We start from the raw sequence: 22,790 nt of genomic DNA, 5'->3' as shown, positions 1-22,790 counted from the left end.
GTTTCTATGGACGAGCATACAAGGAGTATGGACATTTGATAAACTCCATATATCAACTGTTGCAGAAGACAGGTCTTCGATTCAGTGATCCAAGCGACATCAAAAAGGTAAGTGGAATTCTTCCCATGACGTCCTATTTAGCATCTGGGGGTATTCATGCCATAAGGATTCTATTAGTTTTAATAGAGATTGAATTTTGGTTTATGATTTTGAGAATTTGGAATGAGTCATTCCAGTATAGATGCAAATAAGTTGAGAAACACGGAAATTTGGGGATTAAGATTTATCCCAAGGTAACGCACGCCACGACAGAAGTAATATATATATATATACGGGGTGATTATAAAAAAACTATCCCGACATATGGGCCCCTAACTATCATACCATTCACAGAAACTGAATGAAATTTTGGCGTAAGGTATTTTGAGGTATGCGCTCAAGAATGATATGGAAAACAACAGTGTCACTCTAACAGTTACGGTTACAGTGAGAAAATTTCGAAAATATCAAATGGCAACACCAAGTTTTTTGTATTGGAATGCGATCTCCATACTGAAAAACACTAAATAGCCTTGGAATGGCACCTGTAGCACGAAAATCCCCGGAGCTAGGCAAGGAAAAAGTAAAAAGGACTTTGCCGTGCACCAGAGCATTAATGTTCGTTTCATTCATCACACCGTTTCTTCGGCTGAGATCCCAGCCCGATTAGTCCTCCACAAGGTCATGTGGAAAATTTGTGAAACACAATAAAATGCTTTATTTTATGCTGCTTCTCTGTCCTTATTGGTTGTCCTCACTGTTAGCCTATCTACCGCCGGTGATTTTCATGCTACAGTTGCCGTTCGAATGCTATTTAGGGTTTTTCACAATGGAGATCACATTCCAATACAAAAAACTTGGTGTTGCCATTTGATATTACGATTTCCATTTAAAAACAGTCATAATTTAGAGTGGTAACTTCGAGGCAGAGTCCATCGAAGTGTTACTACTCATGATTACTGCCCAGAGAAAGGAAGAGGAAGATTGGGAGAACCACAAACTCCTGCTAGAACAGGAAAACAAAAAATTTGAGGCCGAGCTGGAGGCAAGGCAACTGGAGGAGAGAATACTTGCTCGGGCACATGAGATCAGGCTGAAGGAGCTTGAAGTGCAACATTATCAGAATGTGGGGGTCCGGATGCAAGCAACGGGCAGCACTAGAGAGATAACACCGGAAGAAAGGCTGATGAAATATTTTACTTTGGTAAAAGACCAATTACCAAAAGCGCCCACAAAAACAGAAAATTGGGTCTTTTCTTTCACCATGCTGAGACCGTTTTTGAGATTTATCAGGTTCCGGAAGAGTTCAAATGGAGAATAATTCTTCACAAGTTAGCGGATCTGATCTGAAGTCTGACGAATAGTCTGAGAGTGGAACAGCTTTCAGACTAAGTCAATCAAAGAGTGCATTTTGACAGAAAATCGGTTGATGCCAATGCAGCACAAAAAGAACTTCAAACATTGTGAGAAAAGATCGGACGAGTCATATGTCCAGTGAACTGCTCGGGTCAGGACTTGTCTGGATTGCTATCCGGAGAGTTGAGAGGTCCATGATGTTCAGGGAGTGAGATTTGATTGTCTCAGACAAAAACAGATTTGCAACTGGAAGAGGTGAGAACCCACATTATTGTCAAAGAGGGTGACAAGTGGTGGAAGCCGGTCCAATTGGCGAAGGAAATTGAGTTATTTCTGGAGGCACAGCCTAGAGGGGGCCTATACAGTAAGCGTAATGGGGGAACTCCAAAGAATCGAAATGGGGGAATGGTAATCCCCTCAGAATATGGTTTTCAAAGGTAAGAATGAGGGTTTCATTCGAAACAGGTGAATCATAAGAGAAACCAGGAGACAAAGGTTTCATGATTTGAATGCCATAAAACTGGGCATTACCGGACGGATTGTCCCGCTTTTAAGAGCAGGAAAGAGAAGCAGAAAGAGGCTCAGCAGGTAAGGGCACAAGTGGGGATAAATGCCTTGAGACCCAGTGGATCAAGGGCTCAGAATATGCCAGGTGAAGAGAAGCTGCCCACAGTAAGTCTAAATATAGGTGGCCGATTGGTAGAAGCTCAGCGGGAATACTGATCAAAGGGGTCTATATATCTAGAACCTGCCCTCGGCGAAAAACAGAAGGCTGAATTGGTGACCGTGACTATGGCATTGTGAAACGAGAATTCGTTTATTAGTCCGGAAATAGAAATCCTTGCTGCGGTTACTCCTAAGTTGAATTGCTCAGCTCTAATCACTCCAACAGTGTACGAACTATGACCGTCTACTTAGAAAAACTGAAAAATAGATTGGCATCAGCATCTAAAATTACAGCGTTGATAGCTGATAAAAGGCAGTCTGATTATGCTAGAAGATATAATTTAAGATCCTCTAATAAACAGTTTAGAATTGGGAAAAAGGTGGTGGTGTTAATCCCAGATTCCACTAGCAAACTATGTTCAAGGTGGATGGGACCAGGAACCATCAAGGATCAAAGGTCGGAGCACTCGCTTATGGTAGAATTACCAGATGGGAGTGTCAAGCACGGCATCAGAACAAACTTAGATCCTATATTCAACCTGTTGCGACTATAGGGTTAGTATATGAGGCAGAAAAAGAGTTTGGAGAAATCCAACACGCTCCTGGGACCGGGACGAGAGAAGGTGAGAAGAGGTTTGAGGAGACGGTATTAGATAAAACCCAACACTTGGAAGGGAAACAAAACGCAGAATTAAGGAAAATTTTGCGAAACCACCAGAAGTTCTTCAGAGGAGAAGTGAGACCAGCGCATGTGGGGAGTCATAGTATTAAGCTGAAGCCTCAAGTTTAACAGAAGCAACCTCATATATACAGGGTTCCTGAGGTGTTGAAGGCGGAAGTAAAGAGACGAACTGAGGAACTTCTCACGAAAGGATTGATAGAACCATCCACTGCAGAAATTGTGTATCCATTGGTATGTGTGGCAAAGAAAGACTCTAGTGTGAGGTTGTGTCTCGATTATAGAGGGTTGAATGCAGCAAGCAAGATAACTCCATTTACCATGCAGAACGCCACTAATCTAAGGTACAAGGCAGGGGTGGCAAGATATTTGACGACATTAGATATCCTAAAAGGGTATTGGACCATCCCTATGGAAGAGGATAGTAAGGAACTCGCCAGTTTTGTTGGCCCGAAGGGAATTTATCAATGGAAAGTAATTCCATTTGGTCTCAACAGCAGTGTCACAACCTTCCAACGGACCATGAATATAGCACTCAGTCAGCATAGAGATTATGCAGACAGCTATATCGATGACATCATAATTTATTCTACAACATGGGAAGAACACATAAGACACCTCCCTCCTTAGTTTCCCTCTTAATTTATCAAGAACATCAAATAGATACAATAACATTCTAAATATTCCCTTGATACATAAAGCAGTGAAGAAAAACCATTTTACATATCTTATTCAGAAATTTTATAACAAACTGTCGCATGATATTATTTTTCCCCCTTTAATACAGTTACTGAAAAAACGTTTAAAAAATTATCTTTTCTCAATAGCTAACATCAACGATCATTTTTGAAAAACAAGGAGAAAAAACCAACAAAAATAGAGCTCTATCGATCAGTGCTAAATCGAATTTTATAAATGTCTAAGTACACTTCCTGCTGTTTGCCTCCATATGTCGAAGTCGCTGAACAATTCTCGCATCAATCTAACATTCCATAATCTTCATTTATAATGTATATGAAAACATACTGTATATCTGAAATGCTGTATTGTATTCTAATTGTATACTTGCTTGCAGATACAGAATTATTTCGATATAATTATCAACCTTTTTTTCCCCTCTTTTTTTTTTTTTGTTTATGTTTGTTCTGTCCTTGAAATTGTATTGTAATTACTCATCGATACTTCGTGTTCATCAGTACAGATCCATGGGATCTCTTGAGGAATTTGTTTTATTATTATGTGCTATTTTATCATGTTAAGTAAAGTTCAAAATAAACAAAAAAAGAATAAAAAATAGTACGACGACAAGTAAATAAACAACAGCGGCGCCAACAACATTATTATGATAGGACAAGAAAACAACAACAAATTTGTGTATGATAGAAAGTTCTAGTACGAAGCCATTATCGGTCAAAGGCTGATAATAAAATAATGGGAAAATTGATGCCACGATGGGAAGGTCCTTACCTGGTATTTCGTCAAATAACTTGTATTGTTTATCTCATTGTGGATGATTCAGGAAATGAAATTGGAAAATATGTCTGCAACATCAAAAGGTACATTGGTCGTGAAGATGAACAATTCCATACGTCTTATAATGAAATGTCTAATTTTGACTTGCATAATTTTTCTAATCAAACTTTCCAAGGTTCTAACTTAGTTGCACAGAGTGGAACACCCAGAGAGGTTGATTTAGAAGATGTAGGATCTCCAGCTATTTATGACACTTCAGATATCAGAGTATCAGATATAGTGCCGTCCCACCGGTGCCTTTGGCCAAAGGTGATTTCTATACGTGATGCTTCAGTTCTACCTAATTCTCCGTTGAGTGTTTTGTCTCGCTTTAATGTTCCTTTCACTCTGGGGTGGCAAAGAGAGAGAGTAAATTGAAAACAAGGAAATCGCTGTGATGTTTACTACTATTCACGTAATGGAGAAAAATTTTGAAGTGGAAAGGAGGTAATGAAGTACATTGAACGCCATTGCCCGAGTCTGTCATTGGAGATATTAATATTTAATTTGTGTCATGTTTGTTGAAAATTGCATGTTGATTTTTTTCTTTTTGCTGACCTTTTTTCAAGTTGAGAATTGGTGGGATAATTTATTATAATTGCATGTATGTAAATGTGTAATATTTTTTAATAATTTATTTTGTAGTTTAATGAAAAAATTCTGCGAATTTTTCTTTTGTGGGGGAGGAAAATGTAAGGAAATATACTATGTAGTTGTAATTGTGTTAAGGTGTGGGTGGCTACAGACACCCATACTTTTGCCGTGTTTTGTTTTTTGTTCTTGTTTTCAGTTAACAACTAACTCTATTGATAATGGAGTTGGTTGATCCTAACAGCAGGATCATTTACTATTCTTGTGTGACGACATAACTTGGTCCTGACGACCTTGACCGTGACGCCAGGGGTCGTTCCCTCTGTTTTTCTATGACGTCACCTGAAACCAAAGTCTGGGATTGGTTGGCTCCTTTGGCTGCCGGACCTGTTGTGCCGTGACTGCCGTGGTTTTCCCACTATATAAGAGAGGTGTGCAGCTGCATCGATGGTTCTTAGTTCATGCGCTGTTGTTGGTTACCTCCACGTTACGAACTTAACCTTTTTTTAAGGTGAGTGAAGCCTATTTCTAAACCTAGAAGTTTTGTAAGATGACAGACGAAACAAGGACGTGGCCCGGTGTGTCACAAACTACTCTTTTTTTTACTCTTTTCGAAATTTGCTAATTTTTTTCTCTATTATGACAGTTTGTCATCTATTGTAGAGGTAAGATCTAAACCATTTTAAGATATTTCCTCTTACACCGGCTGAATAAAGTTTCTCTGATAGGATATTTAGATCCACATAGTCAAATGCTCATTTTAGGTTCAAAAATACTACTATTGAATATTTATTTCTATTTATTCCATTATTTTAAGCCCATTAATTTTAAAATTGCCATTTCAGTACCCCCTTTTTTTGGAAGTCATATTGATTGATTGCAAAGAATTTTTGATGATATAGGAAATTGATCAGTCGGTATTTCATACATTTCGCTAAAATTTTAGAAAAAATCGGGAGAATCGAGATAGGTCTATAGTTGTTTGTATCATTGGAATCTCCTGTTTAATAGGATGCACAAGGGAATTTTTTAGTTCAGAATAAAATATTTTGTTATTGAGGAATCCCCACTAAATACTTTAACACATCTATGTGGTAGCAGGAAATTATTTTCATCATTTTCCGCGTAATTTTGATCATAACCACTTGCTTTATTTTCTTTAATTTTTGCTACAATTTGTCTCAGTATATGATTTTCAATTCCAAAGTAGAGAATGGAATTTCTAGAGGTCTGAGTTCTATACAAGTCCAAAAATCTGAATTTTCATCATTATTTATATTTCTTGTCGTAAATTCATGATTAAATTTATCTGCAAGTTCTGTTGGATTTTGAGAAACGTAAAAAAAATGTTTAATCTTTGTTTAATACATTTTTTCTAATAATTTGCCATTGTAATCTTTTATTGTTTTTCGCATGCTTTAAAGCTCTCCTAGAGATATTCTTGTTTTACCTTTGTTATAGTAACGGAAGTAAGGTGCTTTGCATCAGTCCGGGGCTGTGAGCAGTTCTATCTACCTTTGTTATGTATATTTTCAAATTTTTGTTATAACTTTTGTACTCATTTTCATATAAGATTATGTGTGGATTTTTTTGTTTTTCTTATAATTTTTCCTTGTGGTTTATTCTGTCAAGTATTTCTTTAGTTATCCATTGTTTTCTATTTTTCGAAGAGAATTTTTTTTATGGATTTAGTCCAGATGTGTATTAGTATTCATTGTTATAATATCCAAAAGGTGTCAATTTATTTTGTACCAAATCATTTTCTTGTATGCAATTGAAATTTATTTTTGATATGAATTGTTCAAAATTTTTATAATCTATTTTTGTTATTTCATCATCTTCATGATTTAAATTCCCTTCTTGTTTATCGGACAAAGTTATAATTCCTAATATTGGGTAGTGGTCATTGATATCGGTGTTAAATACTGTGAAGTTCTATGAAGCATTACATTTTGTTCTATAAAAGATGTGATCTATGCATGCGTGACTTTCCTTTGTTTCTCGAGTTATTTTTTTGTGTAGTGGTTTGAATCTATTTATGGCCATTATGTCTACATATTGTGATGTTCCATTAGTTTTACTATATAGATCAATATTCATATTGTCAACTATTAATGTTACTTTTTAATTTTTTCATATTGATTTCTAGTTCTTCATCAAACTAACTAATTGTATATGAGTGTGAACAATACAAAAGCAAAATATTAACATCATATTCTGCGAGGTGCATAAACAAATCTTCTGCTGTAGTGAAATTAATGCTTTTTTGTGTTGATTTAATTTGTTTATTTATATACACAATTACTCTCCGATCTATCGTAACTTCTACACACAGTTTGTATAACAATAATAATCACTGATATGTTCATAATTTGCTATGTAATAATTAAATTCATTTTCATGAACCCACATTTCACTTAAACAAATTATGTCAATTTTTCCATTTAAAGTTCTTAAAAAAATCAGAAGATTGTTAAAGTTTGTTCTAAGGATCTGTATGTTGATTATTAGAAATTTAAGAGATCTGTTTCTTGTCAGGGTTCATACAAAATTTTCAAAATGAAAAGTAAGGCGTTTTCAAGGACTTTTTAAGGAGTTTCAAGCAGTTTTTAAGGAGTCATGGCAAACTTCATAACTTACAAGTTTTACAGCTAAAAAAGGGGTGGGGCCACATATGCAAATTTATTTTTAATTTGCAAACAAACTTTCCCTCTTCTCAAAAATATAGATGTGGAAGTGGTTCAAAAATTACAAGTTTTGATTTGTTACCCAGCATCATAAGAATTCATAAAATAATCAATCCACATACATGCTTTCTGTCGTCACAAAAGTGTTCTAAAACCTTCAAGTATTAGTCAAAAATATAACTCATAACAGCATCACATAAATTCTAAAAATTCTAAAAGTGATATTCATTCCCCCTCCAATTATTCAAAATAAAAACCACAGCCGACAAAGATTTTTCTTACAAAATTATTTATATTTGCAGCAACTCTAGGCACACACACACACACACACTTCCAGCACAACTTCCTAGATAGTAAATTGCCCATAGATGGTAATAGACTCGAGTTGTGCTTGGTTTGAAAGAAAGAAAGCCCCCCCCCCCCTCCCGGAAATCACTCACTCAAACAATCTGGGAATGTGCAGCGGGTCACTCAATTGAAGTAAGAATTTGCCACGAGCCACTTAATTCATCTGTAAGTGTACCGGTTCCACTTGAGGCAGGCCACATTTAAGCCATGTGTTAAGCACATGTATGCTTTAAAATAAGGGGCTGTTCAAGTATTATGTCAGTAAATTTTCAGCAATTTTTGACTCATCCCTCTTGTCAGAAAAAGTCAGCAAAACTCTCACCCTCCCCCTGTCAGCGCTCTGCCCCCTTCCTCCTAACGCTTATTGGTGGAATCTGAATCTGAATTAAGGGCTTCCCCCCAGATGATCAAAAATTTATTTTTTTTAATCCACAAAATATTTTTTAAAAGAATTGTAAAAACATTTTTTACAATTTCGAAACAAAATATCTTTATATGTTATTATAATCAATTTTTGTTAATTTCAATGCTATTTGAAGGCTAAGAACCCAAAATTGCTGAAGAAATTCATTGCCACCCTACCTCTCAAAGCCCTTGGTAACCCTTGATCCGCGGTAAACATTCGGCCTGTGAAGACCAAATGTGGCCCTGGCGTTATGATGTGGCCTGTCCCTAAATCTATTTTTGTAACAATGAACCAAGTGACACATTTACAGATCGCTTAAGTGACTCGTGGCACAATTCCAGACCATTTAAGCGATCTGTGGCACATTAAGCGATCCCTTGAGTGACATGTGACAAAGTTTTAGAGCATTGGTCCTGCCACCAGTGCGGTTCTACATCACTCAAGTTATCCGCGGCACATTCCCAGATTACTTAAGTGATCTGCGACATAATCACGGATCACTTATATGACGCGCGGCACAGCTCCAGAGCATTTGGATCCGCTAAGTATTTGAAGATCACTAGAGTGGCTCTGTAGGGGACTCAATAGGGAGAATGTTAGTTCAGGTGCCCACAAACTAGTGAATAGTTTTACTCGTATTTTGCGCATCGAGTAAGACGCTATTAAGAATATTTCGTATTTTTTATAAAGGGTGGTTGATGACGTAAGAATCATCCAACCCCTCCCCCCCCCCTCCACATCATCAAGTCAGCAAATCGAAAATCCCCCATCCATGCAGACGTAATACTTGAATGACCCCTAACATAAAGATACCCGAAAGTTATTTTCTGAAGGTTAAAAAAAGTGGGTTCAGCTATAGCGGCTGATCGGCTCGTCCCCTCCCCTCCTGTAAAACCAGACGTGGCTCGGGCTGTCACTTTTAAAAGCCGGGTTTTACTAGCAGGTTTTCTATGCCGCGAGCAACGTGAATCACCCAGCGCGACACGCCGTCTATTCATCAATATGAAAAGCAGTACGACTGTTTTCCTACAGAGTGCAATACAGCTCACGACAGCGCTTTACGTCGGGCGTGATTGGCAGACTGCTTCTGGGGAGTTAAGCATCGTGTGCCGCGCGTTTCAGCGATCTTCCCTTCATTTTTGTGTTGTGTCTCTTCCCTTTAAACCGGAGCATGCAGCCGATAGAGTAGATGACGCCAGGGTCATATACTATATAGCCGTCCTGAGCCGATGCGCCACGCTTGGAAAACGCAAATGCGTAACGTCATTATGTAACTCATTTCTGCCGACACGAAATGATCCAGTTAGGTTCACGCGGCGCAAAAAGCCTACTCCTAGGAAAACCTAGCTTCAGGGATGGACGCTCGTTACGGGATCCCAGGAGAGATAAACCCATTGTCTCTCTCATAGAATCTCTTGTGTGTGGATAGAGCCTGTTCCTCTTTTTTTTTTTTTGCCTTTTTATTTACGGTAACCAATCAGCGAAACAGATTCGCTTTCCCTACTGGACTTCAGTTTTTAGCACTTAAAGGAGCGGCGAAAAGATACGCTTGTTGTCGTCCCTTACTACTGTGGAACTGAATTTTTTTTCCCCTTTCTTCTTTTTCAGTAGCGAGTTGTAATGTGAATAAAACACATGAAACACGTCAACAAAACTGCGGAAAGCAGTGACATTTTGCGGTTTCTCTGAATTTTCGTAGTGAGATATTGGCTGTAAGCAAATGGGAAGGAGGGATAAAATAGGAATAGTAGGAGAGAATTGCGGTAAAAAAATAGACGATTGCGGTGAAAGTAGGAAAATAGTAGGAAAAATAGGAAAGCTGCGAGGTCTGCACTCAGTATACTGCGTAATATAGGAGGTTCGAGACATCGTTTCACCTCATTAAGTAAAAACTTAAAAAAACTTTCTCACCACTGGGCATGGGGGAATTTTCTGCTACTGGTTCAGCAGAGTGATGTCGCTCTACGGACCATCGATTTCCAACGCTGACCAGTTTGCAACATAGGCAGGAAAACACGTCAAAACTAGCAATTCGGTAAAAAATCGTATTTTTAGAAGCAAAAGCGTATTAATTTACTAAATATGACAAAATCGTAACGGTTAGCAGGTATGCACAACCATTGGATGTTCCAATCCCATCCCCTGCTTTCACATTTCCAATTACAAAGGGAGAGAGCGTTTTTTTTTCTCTTTTCTTCCTCTTTATAAATATTCGGAGGAAGCTTCCTCTTATTTTTCTAGGCAATGCTATACATCACCATGAAGAAAGCCTATTCTAAGAAAGATCATTCCTTCAGAGGAAAAAAAAAAGGCATTTTCAGGCATGGCTGCAAAAAGTAAGGAGTTATAAGGGCCCTTCCAGAGGGAAATGAAAAGTTAGGAGTTTTTAAGGAGTTTGTAAGGATGTGCGAAAGGACATCTTATTACTTTTCTCACATCTTGAATTTCCTCCAGCAGGCGTTGATCCTCAATCCTGTCTGTTTCATCTGTTTCTTCACTTTCCATTGTCTTTAAAGATTGGGTTTAGTCTCTGCAGTTACTCTTCTGAATATATTCTCAATATTTTAGATTTCTCATCTCTCCGGAGGAATATCTTTCCATCTTTTGCCCATGCGAATTTATAACCGAATCTGTTTTGGCTTGCCTTGCTTTGTAGAACAGAGTTTCTTATTTTCTGGTGCGAGGTGTTCACTACTGTATACTCCGTCGTCCTGAAAACCTGGATTTATTTTGTCAGCAGTTAGACTATCCTGTAGCTTGGCTTTTTCCATTCAGATAATCCTTCGATTTCTCAGTATGGAACCTAATGATGATTGGATGTCGGCTTGCTAGTGTTTCTCGTTGCCACTCTGTGGGCATTTTCTATCTGTGTTAATTCTTGAATTCCCAGGATTGTTTTCATTGTATTCATTATTTCATTTATATTTTCATGCTTTGTTTCTGGGATTCTGTTTATCTCTATATTATTTCTTCTACTTTTTGTTTCCATATCATTCATTGTCTCAAATCCTTACTTGCATTTTTAAGTTTTTATTTCCAACTTTTGCTTGCTTAACATCAATATTAATCTGTTCTATTGACATTTGAATATTTTCAATGGCAACATCCTCCATCGATTTAGATTGGAATTCTGTAGCTTTCACAACCTTTCTCGTAACATGATGACCTGGTATCTCTTACAAATCTCAATTATTCATCTTATTTAGGCCCCAGGGTTCATTGACTACTTGAAACCACCTGAGGCACTTGCTGGCGATCCGGTTTGGGCCAGTTAATTCACTCAGTCTGACAGTCGGATGGGGTCTCCTGGCTTTTGGGTGAGAACGGGACCAGAGGTCGGGCTGCTGACGTCCCATCTAAATTTGGTTAACATCCGTGTCAGAAATCCCAATAGCTCGTCTTGTTACTTTCTCTTTCCCTGTGGGGGTCCCAGCGGCTCGTCGGTGGGAACCGCGTCCAGTCATCATCAAGCTCACATATTGAATTATTGTGTTGAGAAATGAATTAATTGTGCAATATGAAATATTTAGTGTTTTGTAACATATTACATATGTGTGCAATATATAATGTAAATGTTTTGCAAAGTGTTATATAAATATAAATGTGCAAATAATTGTTACCTTCATGCCGTCGGTGGGTCCTAGGACCATCTTATGGTCAATAATATCATGAGCTTATACAATGTGCAATAGGCCTAAGAGTTGTGGATCCTGGCCAGATCTCCAATTTTTTGTATTCGTTTCCAGATTCTGCGATATATTTTTCTACAATATTATTTCTTTCTCTCTCATGAAGATATGTAAATTAGATACACGTTCAGTACTGAACCTTTGACCTTGTGATTGGTTCCATCATGAGAATGCTCTTGCATAAATACCAGATGCATAGGGAGATGCTCATTTCCGACTGTTTCCAGTGTCTTCAAAACAGTTACTTATTAAAGGTCTTGCCCCTGCTGCGGTGTACGCCAGGTGTTTTTTCAGCCATAACAATGGGTGATTTTATTTACAGCTTGTTCCATGGTGCTTTTCACTTGGTATGTAAATGCCTCAAGCATTTTTTGCATATTTTTCAATGGTTTTTCCGTATCCTCTTCCTCTCCAGAGGCCCAACATATGTTTCATGCCTATTTCATCACCAGAAGCACCTTTCAGCTCATTTTTACAGTCCTTGCACTTATGTTTGTCCTTTTTTTCTTTGGCATCTTTGTAAAGCTTGATTCTATCGTTTCAACACTCTTTGGATGAAAACACTGTTTACACTGCACACAAGAGAACAATTCACTCTTATCGTACACCAGACCATTGCAGGTTTTACATTCATCCATATCAATTTTCAGTTCGTTAGCAGATGCCGGTGTGTACTTTCAAATTTCTACACTAGATGTTGCCACAACCTTTCTTTGTTACAACCACATGTGGTTATATTTTATGCCACATATATTAGTTTTAAAGAATGTTTTTCGAATAATTAACACTATTTAAGCATTAGGTTTGGTTTATTAATTCAAAATTTCTCACCTTCCATACAATTTCTGCCAAACATAATCCCAAAATGAAATATAGAGAACACTTTTTCAGTGTGTTTGTTTAGATTGGCGATGTTGAGAAAAAAGACATTTGTTACCTTTGTTAAGTTTGGGTGAATATGACCCAAAGAATAAAACTTCTTTCAAAGGCCTAAAAACTTAAAACTTTTTTTATTGAGACTAATCATCTCTGAAATTCCTTTCAACATCATTGAAGCACAACGTTACCCAACCGGTGTTCCAAGGAACCCTAGGAGTCCATAAGACTACACGAGTAGTTCAACGAGAAATAGTAGTGAACACAGGGGCGTAGCCAGAAATTTCGTTCGAAGACCAAAGTGATAGAACAATAGATTTGGCCATCTTTTTTCCTTTTTTCGCGCACTTTCTCACGTTTAGGGGGACCCAGACCCCCCCTCCCCCCACCCACCCACCCACTACGCCCTTGAGAGAACAGAAGGGGAAAATAGTTCTGGATAGTTCTCTAGATTATGTTCCAGCTTCATAGGGGTCCTCAAACATTTTTCTACACTTTTGATATTCACTAGATTATGAATTTTAATTGAGAGGTTTCACCTGAAAAAAAAAGTTGTGCAATAAAGATAAAGGAATTAGGTTTTAAAGTTAGAATTTCAATGCTTGCTTGAGTATATCTACTTCACAAAGAAGCAAATGATAAAACTATGGCATAAAAATTACAAGTTTCTGCAAAATGTCTCTTGAAATCATTTGCATGATCTCTCAAGTGGCTGCTTCAATAAAAAAAAATGTCATGAAATAAGGAAGAACACAGAGATTGGTTCACCTGCAACTCAAAATATCAAGTGATAAAATTAGAGAACTTTCCTATACTATGATATCCCTAGTGAAAATTGACAGGGGACGATCAATCAGTTGCATGAAGGTGTTAGTGTCTTTGAAATTACTAAATAGGCTTACGGTATTAAAATATGAATAATTTGCATGGACTAGTAAATATACAGAGGTAAAAAACTTAACAAAGGATTCATCTGTGGCCCGATAGGCACATCAACCACCTCCCTTTTCATATGTGAGTGGGGGTGGGGCATGACATCTTGTGCATGGTACTCAAACCCCCATATAACGTCACCCGAGACTGAATAAATATTATTTCATAAGATGGGCAACTAAAAACAAGAAAGACCAACATGGTATTTATACAGAGAGACCCAACCTTTTAAAAACTGACCTTATACACAGGGTGACATTAAAAGTTGTTGACGTTATATCAAGTTCTTAATGTGTAATGTTTGTGTGTTGCAAACAAGTAACTTTTGTAGTAAGAGCAGCATAAGCGGATTCCACAGTTCAGCTTCATAGTGGAAATGGTTAAAATTACCGAACGGTGATAAAGTGTGAACTGTGTTCAGTTTGAAAGAAAGCATAAGTGTATACAGGCTCTTCGAACGAGGGGGGGGCAGGTATACGGTGAACAAGAGCCATCATCCACCTCCATCACTCACTAGCCCATGACAATATTTTTTAATGAACAGAGTTGGGGCGATTGCCTTCTTTTGCCCTGTCCCTGTATCCGCCCTATGAACTACTGCTTTTCATATAGGCATTTTCATTATCTATACAAAAAGAGTCTCTCTCTCTCTCTGATAGTTGATTACCACAATTAAAATTTTGATGACTAAATTTAAAAAAAGTTGAATTTAAGTATTATTGTTCCAAAGACTTTTTTCAATGAAAAACAAGCAATTAAAGTGGAACCAACAAGAGATGGGTCATATTGACCCCAAACATTACAAGTGTAGGGTAAATATGAACAGTACAGCAGGGTTAAGACCCCTCAGTATACATAATAAACCCTAAAACTGTGATTCTTGTGTCAGAAGTACCTTATCTAGATTTATATATATTTTCACATCCTTTAATACTAAAAGTCATACTATCATTCTATGCATGTCTTGCTATTTATTTTTGGGTGAGAAAGGAAGAAAATCTTGGAAATTTATTCCATTCTTACCTTCTTAAACTTTAAAAGGTGTCTGCAAGTGTCTGGATCAAGTTGTTGAGAGACATCCTTCATCCACATCAATGTTCCTCTGTATGAAGTACGTGCTTTTTCCATTTTCTCAATTGTTTGCAGTGTGTCCACAATGGCACGATATTGAAAAGTTTCTACTTCTTGGTACAAACGAATAAGCGGTACACGTAATGTAAGCCTGTAAACATGTAATGCAATAAACAAACTGCAATTAGCTGATATTGGTTTGATTTCTTTTTTTCTTAAAAAAAGGTTCAAAAAGTATGTAATTTTTTTTTTTTTTTTTTTTTTGCTCTCAATAGCCAGTTTTATATAGAAAGTTATTGCAAAGGTTTTTAACAGCTGGTTGATGCAAAGATATATTTAGGAGGAGAAAATTAAATTGCTTTTGCAGGGAATCAAACCCATGTCCTTTCACTTACCAGGTGAATGCCCTAGACCAGTGGTTCTCAACCTTTTTTTGTCCATGGCCCCTTTTCACCCATTTTTCATTCCTGTGGCCCCCCTTGCGAACATGAATAATTTTCTACTCCCCCTTCCTCCCCCCCCCCCCCCGTTTTCCCATTAGAAGATAGTTATTCAAAAATTGTCGGAAGTATAAATATGTTTGAATTTAATTTGATTAATTTTTAATTTATGAAAATAATGAAAAAGCAAAACAAACACATAATAGAATACAGTAAAAAATAAAATAAATTATTTTCAATCAATGTAACAATGCAACTCTGCGCTTGAAGACGGCACAATGTCATCATTAGTTTTTTTTTGTGTGTAAATGGTTATGGTTTCATTGAGAAATGTCAGTTGTAGCTTCCAAAATATGCACTCTTATAATGACAAAAATCGCAAAAAGTGGTAGCAAGCAGTTTTATTAATTTTATTCTCTTCATGAGCGGATGAAAGTAGTAATGAGGGAGCAGCCACACAAATGAATCACAATTGAAAAGTTCAACATTTCACATCGTTTCAATACATGCATCAAGGATATAGGTTCATGTTGTAGTTCTACTATGAATTCAAAAAAATGAGCTAAAATACGTGTGAAATTTTTTTGAATATTTGTTTAAACCTTTCATTCCAAAGAAACCATGTACGCAGTGACAAAGCTGTTCATAATGATTTATTATCAGGATAATATAAAATCGGAAAATATAAATAATAAGATTTTCAAATAAGAAAATTATCAGTTTGTTGACTTCAATTTCGATACGGTGAAAATCTGATATTTCGTTGGATGACAAGCTGCCTTGAAGCGGCTTTTTGGTTCGTAATATGGCCGCTCTCTCACAGGCGGACGAAGAAACGTGTGAGTTGACTTAAACACAGGGCAATATTTCACATAACAGTTCGTACTATATTTAATATACAGGGCGCATAGGTAACGGGGCATATGACATTTTACTGGCGAACCATTGGTCCTAGAAGCATACTTCCAGTCGGAAAAAGTACCCAAATAACGTGTCGTACTCAGATATTTGATTCATGTTGCCGGGGGTTACATGGTTATTAAAATAAAAATGTTAACTCTTTATGCGGACACCCTGTGCCCCAAAACCCAATGTGAAAGTTGTTTCCCGGTCTCCAACAAAAAAATTCAATGTTTCTAAGTGCAATATTCACTGAAATATTTGAAAAAAGTTGGAAAAAAAACCAGCATTAAATGCCGGGAAACCATTTTATCCGTTGCTGTTTTTTCCCAAATTTCCTCAATTTTTCGAATTCGCATATCTCGGTGAATATTGCACTCAGAAACGTGAAATTATTTTAGTTGGCATCGGGAAAGACAGAGCAACAACGTCTTAATTGGGTTCTTTGGCACACGGGGACGGTATAAAAAGTTTTTTTACTTTATAACTATACAACCCCTTACAACATGAATGACATATCTGAGTTGGACACGTGACTTGGATACTTTTTCTAGTTGGGTATGTCTCTAAGACTAACGGCCCGCCAGTAAAGTGCCAAACGCCCTGTTACCCATGAGCCGGCATATACACGTAAAAAAATAGTTTGGGACGAAATAAAGTCGGCTCTCGTTTTAACGAATACCGTTATAACGGGAAAAAATATCGTTTTAACGAAAACTTTTCTACTCCCCGGGTAAGTTTACATAGGAACAATATAAAAATCTGGAATTCCTTTGTAACGAAATTTCGTTTTTACGAAGTGATTTCTCCGGTATCTTGGAGTTCATTATAATGGGGTTTGACTGTATTCAAACCCCCCCTCCCCCCCCCAAAAAAATCGGAAATTTTTGCACTAAAGTAATTGAACTTCGGCAATTTGATCTGAAACCAGTCCTTTTTATAATGATTATGTCGTTTTTACTTTTATAAATTTAGGAAGGAAACAAAAGGAAACAGGGGTGGGGAGAAAAAAAGAAAAATGACCAAGAGGGGCTCGGTTGTGCGTAAATGTCTCGAAATTCCACTTGTGTGCAAGGGGATTCGCACCTCACTCTCAGTTTTACAACAAAATTTGACATTTATGAGATGTTTGACTACGGTCACGATTAATCTCTATATATAGCTTTCAATATTAAAATATTTCATTTATACGAAGAATAATTTCAATTATTTGACATTTTCATTTTTATTCGAACACTCTAAATCTTTGGCATTTAGACATCATTTCAAACTATCAAATCCACGCAGTTTTTGCAGATTGTGAAAACGCGTCGCTGAATTGGTTTTGCATATGTATTATCAACACTAAAAACCATAAATTTTAGGTTGACAGATACAAAGAGATGAATTCAGCCGGTTACAGACATTTCAAAGTGAAGACTTACGTGAGAATTTATTGCACTTTTCTGAGAAATCAGCAGATGCAGTGAGTCTCAAATAAATGGATTTAAATTGCTTTAAATGTGGTCATACGCCCTTTAAGAATTTTTTTTATAATGTCCACGACATTGTTCTTGCAGGATAGGAAAATTGCGTTGAAATTATTTGGGATGTTGCAGTCCAGTAGTAGGCGCCTATCGACATTTCGTACTGATGAATGTCTGATGTAGATTTTATAGTTGATTTTTTTTCCTCCGTATATTATGATCCGTCCATTGACGAACATTGATTATGTGTGAATTTATACGTGCAATCTATATGTAATATTTTTATTTATTATCCTGAAGATATCTAATAAAATTTCCAGACATACCCATCCTCCGGTAAAGCTTCGATATCTCAATGAGATGGGAAGTGGGGTGTGTTTGGTTTTCAAAGGTCAAAGGCCAGCAGCAGGCTTAAGTAGTAGGTCAGTTAATTAATAGGAATCATTGCAGTATCGATTAAAAAACTTTAAAGGTGTAGTGTCAATCTTGGAGGAAGTCCCAATACATTATCTTCTTGGATTGCATATAGACACCAATCAGCAAACCAAATGACGTTAAGACCGTCTTAAATATGTTTAAAATTACGTTTTTCCTGTTAAATTGAAAGGAATGGCATATGAACACTTGCGATTGAAACAACAGTAATTTTATGCAATCACAGTTTCTTGAGTTATACAGCAATGTAGTTTTAAAAAATTAAATTTTGCGGGTATTTTTTCTCATGCATGATTTGGTCTCTTGGAGTTCGTTATAACTGAATTTGACTTTATTTGTTTTCAGCAAAGGCAATGAATTGGCACCTCCCTCAAAATTCATAAAAAAATACCCCAGAGCAATCATTCTTTATTCGATTTTTATAAATATATTCCCCATCAGACCACTGCTGTAGATAGCTTTGTGCTAAACTAGATGGCTATCCGTCTGTAATTGCATGAAAACGATGGGTTTTTTTACAAGCTTTCATTTTTCACTCATCGACTTCTTGGATTGCATTTACTACCAGCAATCAAAAGAATGTCAATGAATGGTCAACAAATCTTTGTCTGTTTTCTTTATGGCAGCTCTCTTTGAATGAAAAGTCTGAACACACACAATTTTCTGTTTTTACAGTTACTCCATTTTGCTTAAACCTCTTCTATAGTTTGTGTCAGGGTCTACTGTCACCCCCAAGTCGTATAACCACCGAGATTACATGAACCATTTTTTTTTATTTCCTTCCTCATGTTATTTGAATAGGGGAAAATTTACGAAAAAGATATGCTATATATATGCTATTCTATGCATTTTGTTTGCAATTAAATTTTTTTAATCAGAGTGACTAAAAAAATTTAATTTCATAAACTTCTTCGTGGCCCCCGTATCAGTAGCCGTGGCTCCCCTTTTGCGAGATTTTCATCCGTGGCCCCCCTGGAATTTCCTAGGGCCCACCTGGGGCCATATGGCCCCCGGTTGAGAACCACTGCCCTAGACCACTAGACTACAAAGGCAACGAATATCTCAATCTTACCTTGGAGCTCATGTGCACTGAACGGGACCGTACATGGCTGTGGGATTGATTCCATGCAAAGGCAGTTGAAATGTTCTCTTTCCTAAATATATCTTTGCATCAGCCAGCTGTTAAAAACCTTTGTGCGGAGAGCGATATCCGCAGAGAAAGTTATTGGCATAACAGTTTTTGCAGACAAAATTAGATAAAAATATTTCAAGTTAAATAGCCACTCCACAAATTTTTATGTTGCTACAACATATTTTCCTATATATATATATATATACTAAAAAACACACACAGCTACCTTTGAAAGATCAATAAAAACAAAAAAAAGTCTCATAAAAAAAGCTCTGATTATTTTTTGTAAAGTCTAAAATTTCAGCTGAAAAATTTCCACTGAATCATGATTTTCATGCAACTTAACCTGGAGAAAGCAGCTTTAGATGCTATGGGAATAACTCTTCTACAAGAATAGCTATTTAAACGCTGTTTCGTGACAGCTTTTCTGAGGTTCCGCAATATAAAAAAAAACTGAAATTTCCAATTGTGTTTTAATAAAAAGCAATGAAGAAATGCTCAAGAATTTTGGGTCCTGTTGTGAAGCCTCGTAACTGTCCAGAGTTCAGCATGAACAAAAATGTTAGAAACTACAGTTCTATGTCATCCTGAAAGAGCTATAAGCATGTTTTATAGATGAAGGCATGTCTACATTCTCCATATAGCCATAAGTCAGTCAACACTTTGGAATGTAGACATTTTTTCGAATTTCTAGAAAAATAACTGGACGAATCATTGTTTAATTTCAGAAATGTAAACAATGTTTGAACTTTTTCTGGTGCAGATTCAGTCACAAGTATTTTTAGAGGAACCGATAACAAAATTAAAGAAATAAAAGTGAGTTTGGTCAACCATTTTTGATTTATCATAAAAAGCTGCCAATGATTTGTAACTTGCATAGAATATTTAACTCGTCTTGTGCAATTTTCTTATGCATTTTCGTGGAAAAATAGCACGAATATATATATAATTTCTCATAAAAAATTATAATTTTCATCTCACACTTTTTGCTTATAAAATGCAGAGTGTTTCAATCAACTTTTATGAAATTCAGAGAAAATTTGACACTATACATGAAACACACTGTAAGGAAATTTGAAATGTAACAATCTAATATTCCATGAGATACGAGCTTTTTAAGTGAATTATTTTTAATTATTCACATGCAGCAAATAAAAACTTTTTTTCATAATTTTGTTGCCATACATATAGTGCAGCTTATATAAAAATTCCAGTTGAACATCATAAAAACTCAGAAGGATGTCTGTGATACAGTTAGCTGTAATCTGAGTTACTTGCTCACAGTAACTGGATGATAAGGGATTTTGCACTAATTTTTGTTTGAAATCTGTTTGATCATTTCAAGAACAAGCCCACAGCATTATTCAAATGAGCGAATACAAGGGCTTGACAAATCCCAGACAGTCATGGCGACTACAAAATTAAGGCAAGAATTTTGGCCACTAGGTACTGGGACCTAAAATTTTCTGTATGCGATTCCTATATCAGAGTTTATGAACTACCAAAACATTTCTCATTTCATGACAGCATGTCTTTTAACACAAAGTTACTGAAAAGTTGAAAAAAGTATTTAAGACCATTTTTCTTGAGATTAAAATCATTCTTGACTCTTAAAAAATTGGGTTAGCACCTAAAAAAATTTTGATTTGTCAAGCCCTGGCAGACGTGTTTGATTCTATATAAGAGAGGTGCTTGTGTATATGATGTCAAAAAACATGTGATGTCAAAATGAACAAATTGAACAAAGTAATCAAATGACAGGAAATAATCAAAATGCCAATTTTTGGGAACTCTCTAACATAATACAACAGGGGGACTGTCCAGACCTTTTTTATAGAGTCCCGTTTTTGTGAAAATGGGCATTAATTTTTGTGAAAGGTAAGTAGTTTTGAAAGTGACGTAATATAGTTAATTTATCACAACCAAAATGAAAGGCCAAATTTGTGGTTCCGTTAGTTTGTATTTTGTGAAGGGTCCTTTTTTCTGGTCTGGAATTTTGTGAAATATCAGTTTTCGAGACCCAAATTTTGGCTGGACAACCCATTATCTACTTGCAGCAAGTAACTTAAATTGTAGCTAACTATATTGTCAACTTCTTTGAATTCTCATGACATTCAGCTGGAATTTTCAGATAAGTTTCTCTATATATCGGGCAAACAGTGTGTCTCATGTGTGGTGTCAAATTTTCTGTAAGTTCCATAAAAAATATATACTCAGCATGTTATAAGCAAAAAATGAATCTGATTTGATGAACAGTAAAAATGTGAATTCCTGTAAGAATTATATATTTTTGAATATACACTTCATGAATATAATTCACTACTTTCATGGAAATGCATACAATAACTGCTCAAACCAAGTAAAATATTCAGTGAAAGTTAGAAAAGAAAAAAATTCAAAAGCTTTAAGAAAAAAATTGTGTGTTTTGTTGTTCAGTTTCTATATCCAAGCAAAAAGTCAATAAAGCATTGAGCTCAGCTCTATTGAAAAAAAATCAGTTTTTTCAGAAAGAACAACGTTAAATGCGGGTAAAACGGTTTTTCCGCATTTAACGCTGTTCTTTCTAAAGTTTTTTTCGTATTTCGAATATCTCTGGGAATATTGCTTTTAGAAAACATGGAATTTTTTTGGCATCAGGAGAGACTGGACAACTTTCTAATTGGAAGTTAGAGGACGAGGATAGCATAAAAATTTAGATTTTTATTTTGTGACACCAGGGGGTGTTTTAACTCTCAATACTGGTACAGGGTAATTTTTGAACGCCTTTCGAACATTTTTCGGATCGTTCCTCTATGATAGACGGTTGATGAGATAAAGGCCGTATTAGCACTTATAGTACACCCTGTATCTAGGTGATATTGAATTCTAATGTTACTTACAATAACTATGAATTCTTTCGAAATACTACAATAAATAGAAATGAAACACCTTTTGGGTGAGACAATATACTAGAGCAACGGTTCTTAACTGGTGCTCGAAAAATAAAAACCAGTTAATTTCAAAAAAATAATTATGAATACTTTTAAATAAAAATAAATCAGTAACTATGATGAATAAGGAAAAAAAATATGCCTATGGGGCTCCACCATAGAAATTATATGCCATAAATTGCTCCGCAAGTCAAAAAAGGTTGAGAACCGCTGTACTAGAAGGAAACAGCGTAACTTGCCCAATTTATGGTTCATTTGAGGCTCCCCAGAATTGTTTGGTAGATGTTTTTACTTATAAAAAATAAATAAGCATACAAATCAATATCTCCAGTTGTTCGCGACTCCCCTGACCAGGGTCGGAACCAGAGGGGTACAGGGGGCAACTGCCCCAGGTGGAAAAATTTTAAGGGGTGGCAAATTTCAGATGGAAACTAAGAACACCATTATAACAAATTTTAAAATGGTGGGTGCGACAAAAATCCTAGTTACAAACTTGCCCAGACAAAATAGCTAGGCCCCAGGAGCTACGATGCACACTTTGAGAAAAACTGTCATAACTCATAGTTGTTGTTCTGCTCGTTTTCATCTCAGCAGAACATAGTTTAGCTGGAAGGGGGGTAAGACAAAAATTGAT

The 22,790-nt window shown here is 36.3% G+C and overlaps 1 protein-coding gene across 5 annotated transcripts in view; it reads right to left on the bottom strand.

Moving 5' to 3' along the window:
* Positions 1-22,790, bottom strand: part of ICA69 (islet cell autoantigen 1-like protein) — a 324,248-nt gene that overhangs the window by 175,527 nt on the left and 125,931 nt on the right. For all 5 annotated transcript variants that reach the window (XM_089239477.1, XM_089239474.1, XM_089239475.1 and 2 more), the window contains one exon: positions 14,806-15,004. In XM_089239477.1, the coding sequence (XP_089095603.1) occupies positions 14,806-15,004 (199 nt within the window). The remainder of the gene's footprint in view (positions 1-14,805; positions 15,005-22,790) is intronic.

This window comes from Pholcus phalangioides, unplaced genomic scaffold (genome assembly GCF_987345545.1).
Source record: "Pholcus phalangioides strain wild (caught in Gottingen) unplaced genomic scaffold, Ppha-v1.0 ptg000011l_1, whole genome shotgun sequence".
NCBI classification, from domain to species: domain Eukaryota; kingdom Metazoa; phylum Arthropoda; class Arachnida; order Araneae; family Pholcidae; genus Pholcus; species Pholcus phalangioides.
This window is presented reverse-complemented; position numbering and strand designations above follow the sequence as displayed.